General features: G+C 45.4%; 1 protein-coding gene across 3 annotated transcripts in view; it reads right to left on the bottom strand.

Moving 5' to 3' along the window:
* The window catches only part of dscaml1 (Down syndrome cell adhesion molecule like 1), a 494,811-nt gene that overhangs the window by 140,517 nt on the left and 337,930 nt on the right, over window positions 1-16,364 (bottom strand). For all 3 annotated transcript variants that reach the window (XM_078426581.1, XM_078426582.1, XM_078426583.1), the window contains one exon: window positions 1,705-1,904. In XM_078426581.1, coding sequence (XP_078282707.1) covers window positions 1,705-1,904 — 200 coding nt within the window. The remainder of the gene's footprint in view (window positions 1-1,704; window positions 1,905-16,364) is intronic.

The following is a 16,364-nucleotide window of genomic DNA, read 5'->3' as shown; positions in this document are numbered from 1 at the left end:
AGACATAAAATGCTGGAGTAACTCAGAGGGTCAGGCAGCATCTCTGGAGAAAAGAAATACATGATGCTTTGGGAACCCTTCTTCAGACTGAAAGATAGAGGTGACTGGGAAGAAACTGGAGGCGGAAAAGGCCAGACTGATCAGGACTGGCAACAGATGGCCTCGGGAAGGGTGCAGTTCGTAATGGCCTCCAGGCTGGGGAAGATGTGCTAACAAGAGGGATGCAAGGATGCGAACAGTAGAACTAATAGGATGACTAGGATGGGAGAGGGGGTGGGGATGCAGGAGTTACTTGAGATTCGAGAAATCAATGTTCATACCGTTGTATAGTGAGCTGCCCAAGTGAAATATTGGCAGGTTTAAATTGAAGGTAGACACAAAATGCTGGAGTAACTCAGCGGGTCAGGCAGCATCTCTGGAGAGAAGGAATGGGTGACGTTTCGGGTCGAGACCCTTCATCAGTCTGAAGAAGGGTTTCGACCCGAAACGTCACCCATTCCTTCTCTCCAGAGATGCTGCCTGACTCGCTGATTTACTCCAGCATTTTGTGTCTACCCAAGAAACCTGATGGTCAATTTGAGCACAGCAGGCTCTGTACAATACCAACGTTAATGACCAAACTATTAGAGTTTGTCAAGTTGGTTCAGAGAAAGTCTTTGGCCAACTAGAATGGAGAAATGCCTTTGCTTCTTTAAACTGGTGGCACTTTAGTTTGACATCCCTCTGTTTTGGTAGATGCAGGGAAATGTAAGTAAGATTCTGAGCTAATGAGGCAAAGTTTCCTCATGGAGATAGTTTAGTGTGGACTGGATTCCAGGGGCAGGACGCTCTTGGGACTCACCATCGATCCTGTTGCGGCAGCCGTCCTAAAGTGCAAGCTTTATTAACGTAGTCTTTATTGACTAAAAACATCCATCTTAAAGATGGAAAGGTTAGTGGAGGCAGACGTGATCAGCAGCGCAACAAAGTAGTTGAGTTGCTGGCCGAGACACCGTAGCTGCCCATGATAAATGAAGGAGACTATCTCAGTTAACATCGTACGAGGTGGGTTTTTAAAATTGTGGCCAAAATTGAAGTTGAGTATTTACCGAAGAGTGGATTTAATTCTGCGATTAGAATGACGAGTCTTATTGGGCTGGAAGAAGCGATTTAATACTTGCTGTCAATGCCCACAGTGAAAGAACAAGAATATTCAACTGAGGAAATTATACAATTTTGAGCACAGTGATGAACTGCCAACCAAAATAGGACAGAGTTCAGATTATTTGCTTAACATCACTGATATTATAACAGGATACATTTTAATTATAAAAAACACAAATTTGTTCATTTTCCTTTCATAGCTCTGACTGCACAGAAAGAGAACATTCATTATTGGGAATTCCTTGTTCCTAATTCCACTGTGTAAGTTCCACACTCTGCCTGCCACCCTCTTTTAAGAGTCACCTTCTATTTTGTTTTCCCTCACACACATCCAGCTTCCCCTTTGTTCCTAGACCACTGTGATCACCTTAGTGATCATTCTCTGGGGAAATAAGTTCCTCTGGAATTCTTTATTGAAGTTATTCTTGACCGCCTTACCTTCACGGGGCTTGGCTACGAAACTCCCCTCGATGGGCGGAAGTGTTTTCTCTGCCAAGCCTTAGTCGAATTAGTAAATCGTCGTTGTTCGGCAGACTTGAGTGAAAAGGTTCGACGACTTACCTTCAGAGTGGAGACAACTTCTTCGCCATTGTCCCTGGTGGCGACTGAGTATCGGAACATTCTGTCGGAGTCAATTACTGTGTCCTCCTTCTCCCAGCGAATGATGATCGGCCGCTCGCCGCGGGCTGTGCAGTTGAGCTCCTTGTTCTGCCCCTTTATGGCAATGGTGGTGTTGGGGTGTGAAGTAATCATCGCTGGGACTGGATGAAAGAGGAAACAGGTACGACAGTTCAAATCAGTGGGAGTGGCAGATCACTTGTATTCTCACTGGAGATTAGAAGGATGAGAGGGGATCTTATAGAAACATATAAAATTATAAAAGGACTGGACAAGCTAGATGCAGGAAAAATGTTCCCAATGTTGGGCGAGTCCAGAACCAGGGGCCATTCCAGGTCTTAGAATAAAGGGGAGGCCATTTAAAACTGAGGTGAGAAAAGACTTTTTCACCCAGAGAGTTGTGAATTTGTGGAATTCTCTGCCGCAGAGGGCAGTGGAAGTCAAATCACTGGATAGATTTAAGAGAGTTAGATAGAGCTCTAGGGGCTAGTGGAATCAAGGGATATGGGGAAAAGGCAGGCACGGGTTATTGATTGGGGACGATCAGCCATGATCGCAATGAATGGCGATGCTGGCTCGAAGGGCCGAATGGCCCCCTCCTGCACCTATTTTCTATGTTTCTATCACAGTGTGGTTGATGTGTTGGAAGGAACCGCAGATGCTGGTCTATACCGAAGATAGACACAAAGTGCTGGAGTAACTCGACGGGTCTGGCAGCATCTCTGGAGAAAAAGGACGGATGACCCGAAACGTGAACCACCCTTTATTTCGAGAGATGCTGCCTGACCCGCTGAGTTACTCCAACCATGTGCTGCCTCCAGGAAAATGGGCCTTTAAGGCCAAGTTAAGACTCGATATTTTTCAGAACTTTGAAACTTGACGGACACAAGATGGCAGCAGAAGCGTGGCAACTCTTGTGTACTGCCTCAGTGTAATCTACTATCCTACACTCTTGTACTTAAGTATGATTGTGCTTATTGGGGTTCATGTTGCCGACCTCACCGTGTGAGCCCAGGTCAACTGACCTCAGTCAGGTGAACGACAACAAACAGAGACAGCAGAAGCAGCTTCATAACCTCTGCTGCCTCAAACGCAAGAAGAAGATTGTGCTTATGTATAGTCATATTTTACTGAAGTGAATGCAATAAAGGAATTTCACTACACCTAGGTTCATGTGGCAATAAAGTATCATAAACCATTGAACCACTGAACCAAGCTGATATCAAAAGGTAAATTAATATAGAGATAATATATAAATGACAAATTATGGATTTATTATTTTGTTGCTGCACAAGATGGCTGCCCACAAATGGCATCATGTATTGGTGTTACGCTTATTTTAGCACATAAATAAATATTTATTCATTAACAGATTGGGCAATACTGGCAGGGCCAGCATTTGTTACCCATCTCAAATTGCCCTCAACAAGATGACGTTGAGTTGTTTAATTGAATGTTTAAACTCCGGTGTATTTAATGTGTTCCAACAGAACTGCTTTTTTTATGTCTCTCTGTTTCTCTTTGGCCTGCTGAACATTTACCATAAGATATAGGAGCAGAATCATCAACCCACTGAGTCCACTATAGCATTCAATCATGGCTGATCTATTTTCCCCTTGTAATCCCATTCTTTGACATCCTTACTAATCAAGAATCTATCAATCTCCGCTTTAAAAATATCCAATGACTTCGCCTCTATGGCCACCTGTGGCAGTGAATTCCAGCACTGTTTTATTTTTAGTTAGATTAAAGTTTAGTAAGGGAGCAGAGGGCATGACTTGACTCTTAGATGGACACAAAGTGCTGGAGCAATTCAGCTGGTTAGGCAGCATTTGTGGAGAAAAAGGATAGGTGACATTTCAGGTCGGGACCCTTCTCCAGACTGATCCTTTTAGAAAAATCTTTTTTCTCCAGAGATGCTGCCTGCCCCGCTGAGTTACTCTAGTATTCTGTGTCTATCGTTGGTATAAACCAGCATCTGCAGTTCTTGGTTTGTACATCATGATTTAACCCTTCTTGTTTATCTCTTTGATGCAGCTGTTCAATTGATGCCTCTTTCCAATAAATTTCCCATGGCCCAGTAAATGTACTCGAGCATTACTAGTAAATTTGCTTCTTTCATCATTTCAGGCAAGTTATTCCAGGCCATAAAAACCCGCTGTTAAATGGAAATGCATCTTCCTGCTGCTCCCTTCCTATTAACTTCTTTTGAATGTTGGAAGCTGTCGTCAGTGGATCGCACAGAATCAGGAAATTGGGGGTTCAAGTCGTGTTCCACAAAGTCCAAGGTAAAAACTCGGGGCTCAACCTGAAATGAGTTTAGTCTGAGATCATGTTCGGCATGGACATAGTGGGCTGAAGAAGATGAAACTGTGCTGTGCTGTTCCATGTTCTTAATACCACCCCTATGCTCCTTCTCCACTTTGAGCCCAGTGGCGCAGTGGTAGAGTTGCTGCCTTACAGTGCTGGAGACCCGGGTTCGATCCTGACTACGGGTGCAGTCTGTACAGTTTATACGTTTTCCCCATGACCGCGCGGGTTTTCTCCGGGTGCTCTGGTTTCTTCCCACACTCCAGGGACGTACCGGTTTGTTGGTTAATTGGCTTTGGTAAAATTGTAAATTGCCCCTAGTGTGTAGCATAGTGCTAGTGTACAGGGTGATGGCTGTTTGGTATGGACACGGTACGCTGAAAGGCCTGTTTCCACAATGTATCTCGAAAAGTCTAAAAAAAACTCCCAGTCAATGGGGTGCTGCAGTATTTCAAGAGTGCGTTCAGGATATTGATCAATCTTTTCCTCTGTTTACTTGGTAATCTCTTCCCACGTCAGAGACTGGAATTGAGTGTTTCATTTGGATGCCTGGCGTCAGGTATTTGAATGACACAGCTTGCCCAATGGAACTGACTGAGGGTAATTATGAACCCATTGCTGGGGGTGTTGATCTGGGGGGAGATTTACTGCCTGGTCTATTTGTGAGCTCAGACCCACAGCAAAGCACACGAATCCTGACTGCCCTCTGAGATGGCCGAGGAAACTCCCCATTTATAGAAGTTGCCTCACCGGCATCTATTCAAGGGTAATTAGCAAATGGCAGAAAATGCCAACAGTCCCCATGTCCCATAACTGAGCTTTAAAAACACAGATCCTCCTTTTCAAATTCCTATTGTGTGGTCAGCATGGCTGGACCAGACCCTGAATTAAACAAAACAAAATGTCGCCTATTCCTTTTCTCCAGAGATGCTGCCTGACCCGTTGAGTTACTCCAGCATTTTGTGTCTATCTTTGGTGTAAACCAGCACCTGCAGTTCCTTCCTGCACCTGAATAAACTAACAAGCTAAGGAGGAAGCACGCTACCACAGCATTCATTTGTTCTATATCTGTCCATATCACCGTCCATATCTCTCGTTGCCCTTTCTCCTGACTCTCAGTCGGGAGAAGGATCTCAAACCGAAACGTCACCTATTCCTTTTCTTCAGAGATGCTGCCTGACCCGCTGAGTTACTCCAGCCATTTTGTATTTATCTTTGGTTTAAACCAGCATCTGCAGTTCCTTCCTACACATTTTGGACTGCAACACTGCAAAATCTCCTCAAGGTATGCCTACTTTGAAGAAGTTCTCCTCGATCCGATGAGAGTTCTGCAACATTTAGTTATTTAGAGGGAAGGAGGGGAGGAGGGAGTGAGGGGGGAGGGGGAGGAGGGAGGATAAGGGGGAGGAGAGGGTGCTGCACCAAGCATGAGAGGTTTGTGCCCAACGGGTCCACTTGGTCTAGTATCTCTCTATATCCCCGTCTATATCTCTCCTTTCCTTTTCCCTGACTCTTGGTCAGAAGAAGGGTCCCCACCCGAAACATCACCCATTCCTTCTCTCCAGACATGCTGCCTGACCCGTTGAGTTAACATATAACAACAACATATAACAACTACAGCATGGAAACAGGCCTGTCCGGCCCTACCAGTCCACGCCGACCATTCTCCCTGACCTAGTCTCATCTACCTGCACTCAGACCATAACCCTCCAATCCCCTCCTATCCATATACCTATCCAATTTACTCTTAAATAATAAAATCGAGCCAGCCTCCACCACTTCCACCGGAAGCCCATTCCATACAGCCACAACCCTCTGAGTAAAGAAGAAACTCCAGCTTTTCGTGTCTATCTTCGGAAGCATCAGGGATGCTTTGTCCCAGAGTCCCGTACACTGGGAAGTGTGGACTGACACCAAGTTCAGGAAGTGTCTCTCTGTTTAATCAGCTCAACGTTGCTGATACAACCTTTGTTTGGCTAATGAGGAATTAAATTATTCATGTACTGGTTTCATTAAATATTTCAATTAGTAATAAAATTAATAATGAGTCCATAAACTTTTATGTACACAAAATAATGGCTGCTACAGTTCTGTGCTTGGAAGAGCTATTCGCAGTGGCTGGCTGCGGGAGCCACAATAGATTATACTAATAAAACCTTCCAAAGCAGAGCCCCGAGCGAACTGGACTGTACTTCACGAACTGAAGGCAGCAGATTACACTGGAAACGGGCCGTTAATCTTACTTCAGGAAAACAAATTCAGCTTTCAGATAAGTCATTCTTCATCCTCGGAGCGAGAAAATGTCCTGCATTCCTGGGGTCTCTGGCTTGTTACTGTGGTTAAATTCAGGCCCTCGTTTATAACCATATGACCCTTCACTGTGGCAAAGTGGAGGTGGTGCAACTGGGGTGTTGGAGAAGGGAGGGGGGGAGGGGAAACGATACAATATTCCGTTGAAATGCAAACCGTTATCTGCAACAGAGCAAGTCCCGGGACTTCCTCAGATCTTTTCATTCCAAATTGTTTATATTTCCTTCTTTGAAAATACCATACGGTAGATTTTGTGGATTTAGCTATCTTGCAACTCATGTGGCAGTTCCCCGTTTGACACCGCACAAACTGTGTGGCATGGACATTGTGGACTGAAGAGCCTGTCCCTCTGCTGTAGTGTGCTATCTTCTGTGTTCTAAGATCAACGTGGCACAGTGGAGCAACTGGTAGAGCTGCTGCCACATAGCGCCAGAGACCCAGGTTCAAACCTGACCTCAGGTGCTGCCTGTGTAGAGTCTGCACTTTCTCCCTGTGACTGCGTGGGTTCCCTCTAGGTGCTCCGGTTTCCACCCGCCACTCCCAAGAGGTGTGGGGTTTGTAGGTTAATTGTCTTGGATAATAGACAATAGACAATAGACAATAGGTGCAGGAGTAGGCCATTCAGCCCTTCGAGCCAGCACCGCCATTCAATGTGATCATGGCTGATCATTCTCAATCAGTACTCCGTTCCTGCCTTCTCCCCATACCCCCTGACTCCACTATCCTTAAGAGCTCTATCTAGCTCTCTCTTGAATGCATTCAGAGAATTGGCCTCCACTGCCTTCTGAGGCAGAGAATTTCACAGATTCACAACTCTCTGACTGAAAAAGTTTTTCCTCATCTCCTTTCTAAATGGCCTACCCCTTATTCTTAAACTGTGGCCCCTGGTTCTGGACTCCCCCAACATTAGGAACATGTTTCCTGCCTCTAACGTGTCCAACCCCTTAATAATCTTATATGTTTCGATAAGACATGTAAAATTGGATCAGAAAGTGGAATAACATAGAACGAGCATGAAGGTATAATCGATGGTCAGGGTGGTCTGAGTGGGCCGAAGGGCCTGTTTCCATGCTGTATCTCTAAACTAAACTAAACATCTAGGATGGTAGTACGGCTGGAGTTTCCAGAGATAGGAAGGATACAGCACGGAACATTTAGTTCTACTGACGATTGATCTAATGGCAAATGTTATGGATGGGAGCCTTCTTCTCAGGTTTGGTACTGCTGGTATTTCATTGTCTGTAGGGCTGTTCGAGGCGCAGTCTGAGATGGTTGGCAGAAGCTAACAATCCCAGTGGGGTTTTCACTGGCGAAGGCCAGGAATACATTTTCACATTGGCCTGTGTCATCAACGCACCTCATCTTGGGACACCTGATAAAATATCCCACTAGACTGAGATGTTGCCAAAACATCGCTGGATCATTTCCACTGGTGTTCAGTGCATTGTGTTATGATCTGCCTCGTTATCCATGCAGTGTAAAGACCTATCTATTCTGGCACTTTACACGTGTATGAGTGGGGAAAGGGGGAAGAAGGGCGGCACAGTGGCACAGCGGTGGAGTTGCTGCCTAACAGCACCAGAGACCCGGGTCCGATCCTGACTGTACGGAGTTTGTACGTTCTCCCCGTGACCTGCGTGGGTTTTCTCCGGGATCTCCGGTTTCCTCCCGCACTCCAAAGGCGTACAGGTTTGTAGGTTAATGGCTTTGTATAATTGTAAATTGTCCCTAGTGTGTGTAGGATAGCGTCAGTGTGCGGGGATCGCTGGTCGGCATGGACTCGGTGGGCCGAAGGGCCTGTTTTTGTGCTGTATCTCTAAATAACTAAATAAACAAAACAAAACTAAATGAAAATTGAGAACAATTTTCCCAAAGATTTCTAATGTGTTGAGATTTTCATTCATTTTGTTCAAAAACTTTGCTGACAGTTCCAATCTAATTGGTACATATGTTGACCATTGATAAGGAGTCATTTGTGGCCAGAGCACCAGGAATAACCTCTGTGCTCTTTTCTCTAACAGGCTCCCAAAAGATGGCACTTCTGACAACGAGGCACTCCTCTTCTGCAGTAGTGGGTCAACGTAGAATCTTTGATCAAGTTCTGAACTGGCCAGAACACATGTCATGGGGTTTCCCACAAAGAAAGGGAAGAGTGCAGCCAACTGATAGAGATCTAAACTAATGAAAGGGATACCACAAGGAATAGGTAAGGCAAATTGAATGGATGCATTACAGATGATGATACATGTGTAGGAAGGAACTGCTGATGCTGGTCTAGACTGAAGATTGATACAAAATGCTGGAGTAACTCCGCGGGTCAGGCAGCAACTCTGGAGAAAAGAATAGGTGACTTTTCTGGTCGGTCGGACTGTCCAGTCTGAAGAAGGGTTCTGACCCGAAATGTCACCCATCTTTTCTCTCCAGATATGCTGCCTTACCGCTGAGTTACTCCAGCACTTTGTGTCAATCTTGTGTTGCATGATCTGTCCTCAAGAATTTAAATGTAGAATGTACAATTGAGTCCTTTTGCAGTCCTTGGAAATAATATGTGGCTTGCAGTAAGCCACAGATTTAGCAAGAACCCGTCTGCTCTGAAACCTTTATTGTTTCGGTCCTGGGAGGGAAGCCTTGTAATAAATTAGCAGGAAGTATGGGCACGGAGTCTGACTTGGATTCCCCGGCCACTAGATGTTTCTCCTCTTTGCACTTTCTGCTGCCAGACTTATTTTCACAATGCCCAAGCGTGCTGTGTGCTGCAAGCTAGCCTCAGGCCCAGGCATGCTGAGTGTGGCTCTAAATATACATCATTGAGCAGTCGGGTCGGAATACAGGAAGGAGTTTATGTGGCATCTTCCCGGGCTCAGGTAAGGGCCTGGGCCCATCCCCATTATCTGTCCACCTTGCTCTCATTGACCCCATGACTGCAGGCAGGGACCTTGTCCGTCCACAACCCAGCCAGTTTCTGCACATACCACTCCCTTTTTTGTAACATCTTGGGGCACCTCAAACCAACATTTGGCTTTGGAGCTTTGTCACCGGGATAATGCAGTGAAACACTGCTGCAAAATTCCACACAGAGAGAGATCCTGTAATGACCCACACAACTCGCTTTAAGCTGCGACGTTTGGGGGAAGTACTTTAGGCCAGGGTGCAGCAGAGAACTCCCTCGTTTCTCTTTCGGAATTCACTGTAGCATGGGTGACTCCAGCCAGAAACCAGCACATGGGGCCACAATTAAACTCTTGTTCAAAAGACAGAACCTCTTAGACTGCCGCACTCCTTCAGTATGGTACTAACATGTCAGAGAGCGCATCTGTTGGTCATGAGGAATAGGAATAGAATTAGGGCATTCGGCCCATCAAGTCTACTCCTCCATTCAATCGTGGCTGATCCTATCTCTCCCTCCTAACCCCATTCTCCTGTCTTCTCCCCATAACCCCTGATAACACAGAACTAGAGTGAACAGGCAATTGATGGTCAGTGTGGACTCGATGGGCTGAAGGGCCTATTTCCATGCTATATCTCTAAACTAAACTAAACTAAACTAAGTCCAAAACAAACGACCCTTTCTCACCACCGGCATGCAACCTGCTATTTCAGGATCAGGAGTCCACAAGTTTCAGTCTTTTGTCCTGATCATTTATTCACGAGCTGTTGGCGGACAGACTGGCTGAGGGCCTATGATGCGTTTTGCTGGTGTCATGGCCGAGCACAGTGGGTGAGGTGGGAAGAGCAGCATCGTGTGGAAAGGTTCAATCAATAGACCGCACGACCCTCCAGGAGCAGACATCGATTCCAGGGACATGACATTGTCAAAGCACAATGTAAGCGACCGCTTACATGACTTACTGCCTATCTGCTGTTGACTTGCCTAAAACTACTCGCACCTCTTCATAGTGATTGAACTCCCCACCTCCTTCCTCTACCCCCACATCACACCAATGACATCCATTTGCTGCTTGCAAATAAAATGAAAGATAAGGTAGCTACCTGAGGGACGTCACAGCGGTGCAGCGGGTAGAGCTGCTGCCTCACCAGCGACCCCCGTTCAATCCTGACCTCAGGTGCAGTCTGTGTGGAGTTTGCACGTTCTTCCTGTGACTGCGTGGGTCAGCTCCGGGTACTTTGGTTTCCAAAGATGTGCGAGTTTAGGGGTTAATTGGCCTCTGTAAATCCCCCCAAATGTGTCAGGAGTGAATGAGAAAGTTGGATAACAGACAACTAGTGTGAACGGGTAATGGATGGTCGGCGTGGACTCGGTGGGGCAAAGGACCTGTTTCCATGCTGTATCTTTCAATCAATCAACTAACATTGTCAGTAGAGCCGACGGTAATAATACATTAAGTGTTTGAAGGGGGACTGAGGAAGGGTCTCGAACCGAAACGTCACCTGTTCATTTTCCCCGGCGATGCTGCCTGGCCTGCTGAGTTTCTCAGGCATTTTGTGTCTATCTTTGGTGTAATCCAGTATCTGCAGTTCCTTCCTACGCGTGTTTGAAGGGGTTCGATACACTCAGCAATCTAAAAGGTTCAAACTCCAGTCCTGCACTTTTGATTTCAACCCCATTGTCATTTGCTTTTTTGGAAGTCATCAGCCAGGCTTTTTATGATCACGTTGCCGTGGGTAACTCGTTCCTACCTATCCAATGGAAAAGGGTAGGCCATTAGTTCCTTCAGGTGCAAGATACCCACTACTCTCTGGTTCGATGCCTGGATGGGATTTGCAAACTAACGTGCATTGAACTGAACTGTTTTCATTCAGAAGATGTGTGCTTTGCTTGCAAACCCTACATTAATCGCCCATCACAGTTGCTCTTGGGCACAATGTTCTGCATGGTTATTTCAGTCGACACCTATGAGTCAAACTTATTGCTATAGATTTGGAGTCACAGCTAGAAACTGAGAAGCAAAGAACTGCAGTTGCAGGTTTACAACAAAAAAAAGGCACAAAGTTCTGGAGTAACTCCGCAGGTCAACCACTGAGTTACTCTAGAAACTGAGCGAAATGCCCCTGTCTACACAGTGAACATAAACTCAATGGTCGGTGTGGACTCGTCGGGCCTGTTTCCATGCTGTATCTTTTCATCAATCAACTGATATTGTCAATTGAGCCTACTGTAATAAGACAACCAAGTGAAGGGGGATGAGTGGTGAGTGGATTATCACAAAAGAACAATCATTTGCTCCAGGGAGAGAAGTCAGCTAACTTTGCCCATTATGACTTATGAAATAAAAGATAGATTGTATTCAGCCCCCTTAAGGAGCACTAAATGTGGGGCCTATAGGATTTTTGTATGATTTTTGACATTGGCAGAGATTGGAAACCCAGCGGGCTCCTCCCTAATACTCCGGTTAGTTTAGTTTAGTTTTGAGATACAGTGCAGAAACAGGCCCTTCGAGTCCGTGCCGACCAGCGATCATACACTGCACTCCAGGGACAACTTACAATTTTTACCAAAGCTAATTAACCTACCAAGCTGTACATCTTTGGAGTGTGGGAGGAAACCATAGCACCCGGAGAAAACCCACGCGGTCACAGGGAGAACGTACAAACTCCACACAGCTAGCACCCGTTGTCAGGATCAAAACCAGGCCTCTGGCGATGTGAAGCAGCAACTGTACTGCTGTACCACTGTCACTGTGTTTCCATCTCCCTCCCCTGGTCTTGTCAGATTGTGCACTTCCTGTGCCCATGTCTCTGCCCATCGCAGAGTTGAATGGTGATCGTCTTCCTGCCAATCTTCCCCTTTTCTTGTCTTCCCCACAACATTTAAGGAGACCAGGAACTCATTGGGTCGACTTTGGAAAGCACTCACTCTGCACCCATTCCTTCTCTCCTGAGATGCTGCCTGACCTGCTGAGTTACTCCAGCATTTTGTGAAATAAATACCTTCGATTTGTACCAGCATCTGCAGTTATTTTCTTACGCACTCTGGACCCTGGTCGTTACCCATTTACATGCTGGCTCTTTTCACTCGTTTTGTAGATGAAACAGTAATTGAAATCGAGGCAGTGAGAAGAACCTAATATAAAATTCCTATTTCACAGCCTTTCAAGACAGAAACCTAAGCAGTCACCTCTGGAGCAAAGGGACAGGCACATTGAATCAAATAATGAATAGCGTTAAAGCTCTCTCCACACCTCTTATGGTCCTCATTAAAACAAACTAAAGACTGCGTTACAGCCAGCACTACATAAATCGCAGGGCAGATAATGAAAAAGAAGTTGCTCACAACTGGATAGCAACAGAAAGCACTATGCATGCCTTAACTATTGAAAAGCACCTCTCACTGCAGGCAGGAGCGAGCTGATGATAGGTTCAGGAAAGCCACCGTGATGCACAGGGTAAGGGCGGCACATTGGCACAGCTGGTAATGCTGCTGCCTCACAGCGCCAGAGAACAGGGTTCAGTCCTGAGCTCGGGTGCAGTCTGTGTTGTAGTTTGCACGTTCTCCCTGTGACCTCGTGGGTTTCCCCCAGGTGCACTGGTTTCCACCCACATTCCAAAGACGTGGAGGTTTGTAGGTTAATTGACCTCTGAAACTTGCCCCTGGTGTGCAGGGCGTGGATGAGAAAGTGGGATAAAATGGAACTAGCACAAACGGGTGATCAATGCTCAGCGTGGACTCAGAGGCGAAGGGCTTATTTCCATGCCGTATCTGTGAAAAAGATCAGTTCCCTGGGATGGGTCCTTTAATTTAACACACACAGTTTAAACCATAAGAAAGCATCATTTGGCATTAGGAAAGCCCTTTGACCCACATGTTTACCAACACCCTCTGCTTCAGGCCTCCACTTTTGCAAAAGACAATCCAATCACCCTGGCTACACTTTCCCAGCTACACACCATAGCTCGATGTGAACCAGTACGTAAATGATTAGTTCTTGGTGTTTATCATCAGTTTTACCTGTTACAGCCTTGTGTTTGTCATGTTGACACAAGGAACTGCAGATGATAGTTTACAAAGAAGACAAAGTGCTGGAGTAACTCAGTGGTTCAAGCAGCATCTCTGGAAAATATGGTTAGGTGACGTTTCAGGTTGGGTCTGAAGAAGGGTCTCGACCCAAAATGTTATCCGTTCTCCAGGGATGCTGCCTGACCCACTGAATTTTCTAGCACTGAGTCTTTTTTTTAAATGGAATGTTGTTTTTTATTGCAAAGGGATATAAATGATGTCCCTGAGCTACAGAAGATCTGCCTTCTAGTTCCTGAATCCCGAAAGTTAATGAGGGTGAATTCTAAAACATTCATCTCCAGCCCAGTTCAGCAGCAGAAACATCAGGAAGAATGAGTCTGTTCCATCAGTCATGGCTGTTCTGTTATTGAACTCCAAGTGCCCACAAAATAATTCAGGTTTAATAAAAATCTAACGTCTTGGATTTAAAGCAATGTACCGGCCAAACATCAACCACTATTTGTGGAACAATGCTCCAAACACCTGTCTCGGAACACCTGTCTTTTTACCTAATTTCTTAAAAATGTAGCTTTGATATTTAGATGAAGCCTCTTCTCCTACTTTGGAGACACAGAGTCGTACAGCGTGGAAACAGGCCCTTCGGCCCAACTTGCCCACACTGACCAGGTTGTCCCTCTACACTAGTCCCACCTGCCTGCGTTTGGCCCATATCCCTCTAAACCTTTCTTATCCACACACCTGTTTAATTGTTTCCTAAACGTTGCTTTCTACCTTAATAGTTTCCCTAATGTCTCAAAAACAAGTCCAATTTCCCCTTCTTGAGTCCCTATTAGACAGCAACTCATTGCAATTTCTCTCCCCATCTTTCAAAGGGTTAACTCTGATACTATTTTGAAAGTTAAGGTTGGATCTATTTCATTCAATTCCTTCGGGCCATGCGAAGCAGCTTGTGACAACAGTATTCCAATCATACTGGATGTTTGCTCGGTCCGTTTCTGAAATTCATTGAACAGGAGAAACTGATTTCACCGACAGGGGAACAGAGATGGAATGAAACTAGGAAAAATCTCAGGGGTAATACAGGGCTCCACATATTATTGAAGACCTGACTTAAAGAAAACTAAGAATAAATGCTTTGTAAGCCTCACAAAATATTAAAATCTTTCATGGTATTCCTGGCACGGTGGCACAGCGGTAGAGTTGCTGCCTCACAGCGCCAGAGACCTGGGTTTGATCCTGGCAACGGGTGCTGTCTGTACAGAGACTGAACGTTCTCCCCGTGACCTGCGTGGGTTTTCTCCGAGCACTTCGGTTTCCTCCTACACCAAAGACGTACAGGTTTGTAGGTTAATTGGCTTGGTAAAATGTAAATTGTCCCTAGTTTGTGTATGGTAGTGTTAACATGCGGGGATCGCTGGCCGGTGCGGACACGGTGGACCGAAGTCTGTTTCCGCGCTGTATCTCTAAACTAAACTAAACTAAACTAAGCAATTGTGCTGATGAAAATATGTTTAAATAACGTTTCATGGTTCTATTGTTTGAATGCCTTACTCAGCCTGCACATACTGTAATGCAGAACTGAAGCACTGAATATACTGCTATATAAACAGTGTATTACAGAGAAATCAATGGCTCTCTCAGTGTGGTGTTACAAAGTGTTGTGCAGAATGCAAGGCCATTAATGGGTGCTAATTGGTGTACAAAACAAATGACCCCCAAGGATCTAATCAATAGAAAATTTACAATCACAGCACCACTATTGACAATTAAGAAATGCACTGTCCCTGAGCCAACAACTTGCTAATCAATCTCAGTTCAATTTCTTAAATCAAGAATCAACCATCTGGTGGTCTCTGTAAGTAGATGGGTCAATTATAAATCGGGAAATGGATTATGACGTGGGCCAAACAGAAACAAATACTTGGGCTGCTTACACCCCAGCGGTATGAATATTGATTTCTCAAAATTCAAGTAACCCTTGCATCCCCTCTCTCTCTGTCCCTCTCCCACCCTCATCATCGAACTGGTTTCACTGTCATCCTGTTGAACTTCGCTGTTTGTATAACCTGTTATCACCTACCCCACAGTCAACAATGGACCATTGTGGGCTCCACCATTCCTTGATCATCGTTGCTTTTTGCTTGTCTTTCATTCATTTGTTCTACATACCTTCTATATCTCTCGTTTCCCTTTTCCCAGACTCTCAGTCTGACGAAGGGTCTCGACCCGAAAAGTAATCTATTCCTTTTCTGCAGAGATGCTGCCTGACCCGCTGAGTTACTCCAGCTTTTTGTGTCTGTCTCAGAAACAAATACTTCGCAGCTTCAGGGACGTTTACATTTTCTGCTCTCTCGTATTCGTACATTGTCAGTGGAACATCACCAAGGTAAAGGCAACTCAGGCCCTCACTTAGTTGAAGATTGATTAGCCCTATTTATCCAACTTGGTTCCTGTATCACAAAGCTTACTACTGAAGGAACTCAGTGGGTCAGGCAGTATCTGTGGAAGGAAATGGACTGACGATGTTCTGATGCAACAAATTAATGAATTTTGACATTTCCGGTGACCTCCCTCCCCCCCACCACACACCCCCTCCTCTCTCCTTTTCATGAACTCAAATTGGAAATGGATTTATCGGAGAGGTAACTTTTTTACACACAGGGTGGTGGGTGTATGGAACGAGCTACTGGAGGAGGGAGTTGAGGCAGGTACTATTGCAACGTTTAAGAAACATTTAGACAGGTACATAGATAGGATAGATTTAGCGGGATATGGGCCAAACGCAGGCAGGTGGGACAAGTGGGCAAGTTGGGCTGAAGGATCTGTTTCCATGCTGTAATGCTCTATGGCTCTATCTATGACTATGATTATGCCAAGTATTTCATGCACGACATCCAGCAGTTAGTGCACATGATCAAGGGTGAATTTCTAAAGCAACACCTTTAATCTGCATTCTAAGCAAAGAAAGGAATGGCGCCCAGCGTCTCTCGAGAAAAGGGATAGGTGACGTTTCGGGTCAAGATCCTCCTTCGACCCGAAATGTCACCTATTCCTTTTTTCCAGAGAT

Source organism: Rhinoraja longicauda, chromosome 32 (assembly GCF_053455715.1).
Source record: "Rhinoraja longicauda isolate Sanriku21f chromosome 32, sRhiLon1.1, whole genome shotgun sequence".
NCBI classification, from domain to species: Eukaryota; Metazoa; Chordata; class Chondrichthyes; order Rajiformes; family Arhynchobatidae; genus Rhinoraja; species Rhinoraja longicauda.
The sequence above is the reverse complement of the archived record's forward strand: the minus strand, read 5'-3'. Positions and strand labels throughout refer to the sequence as shown.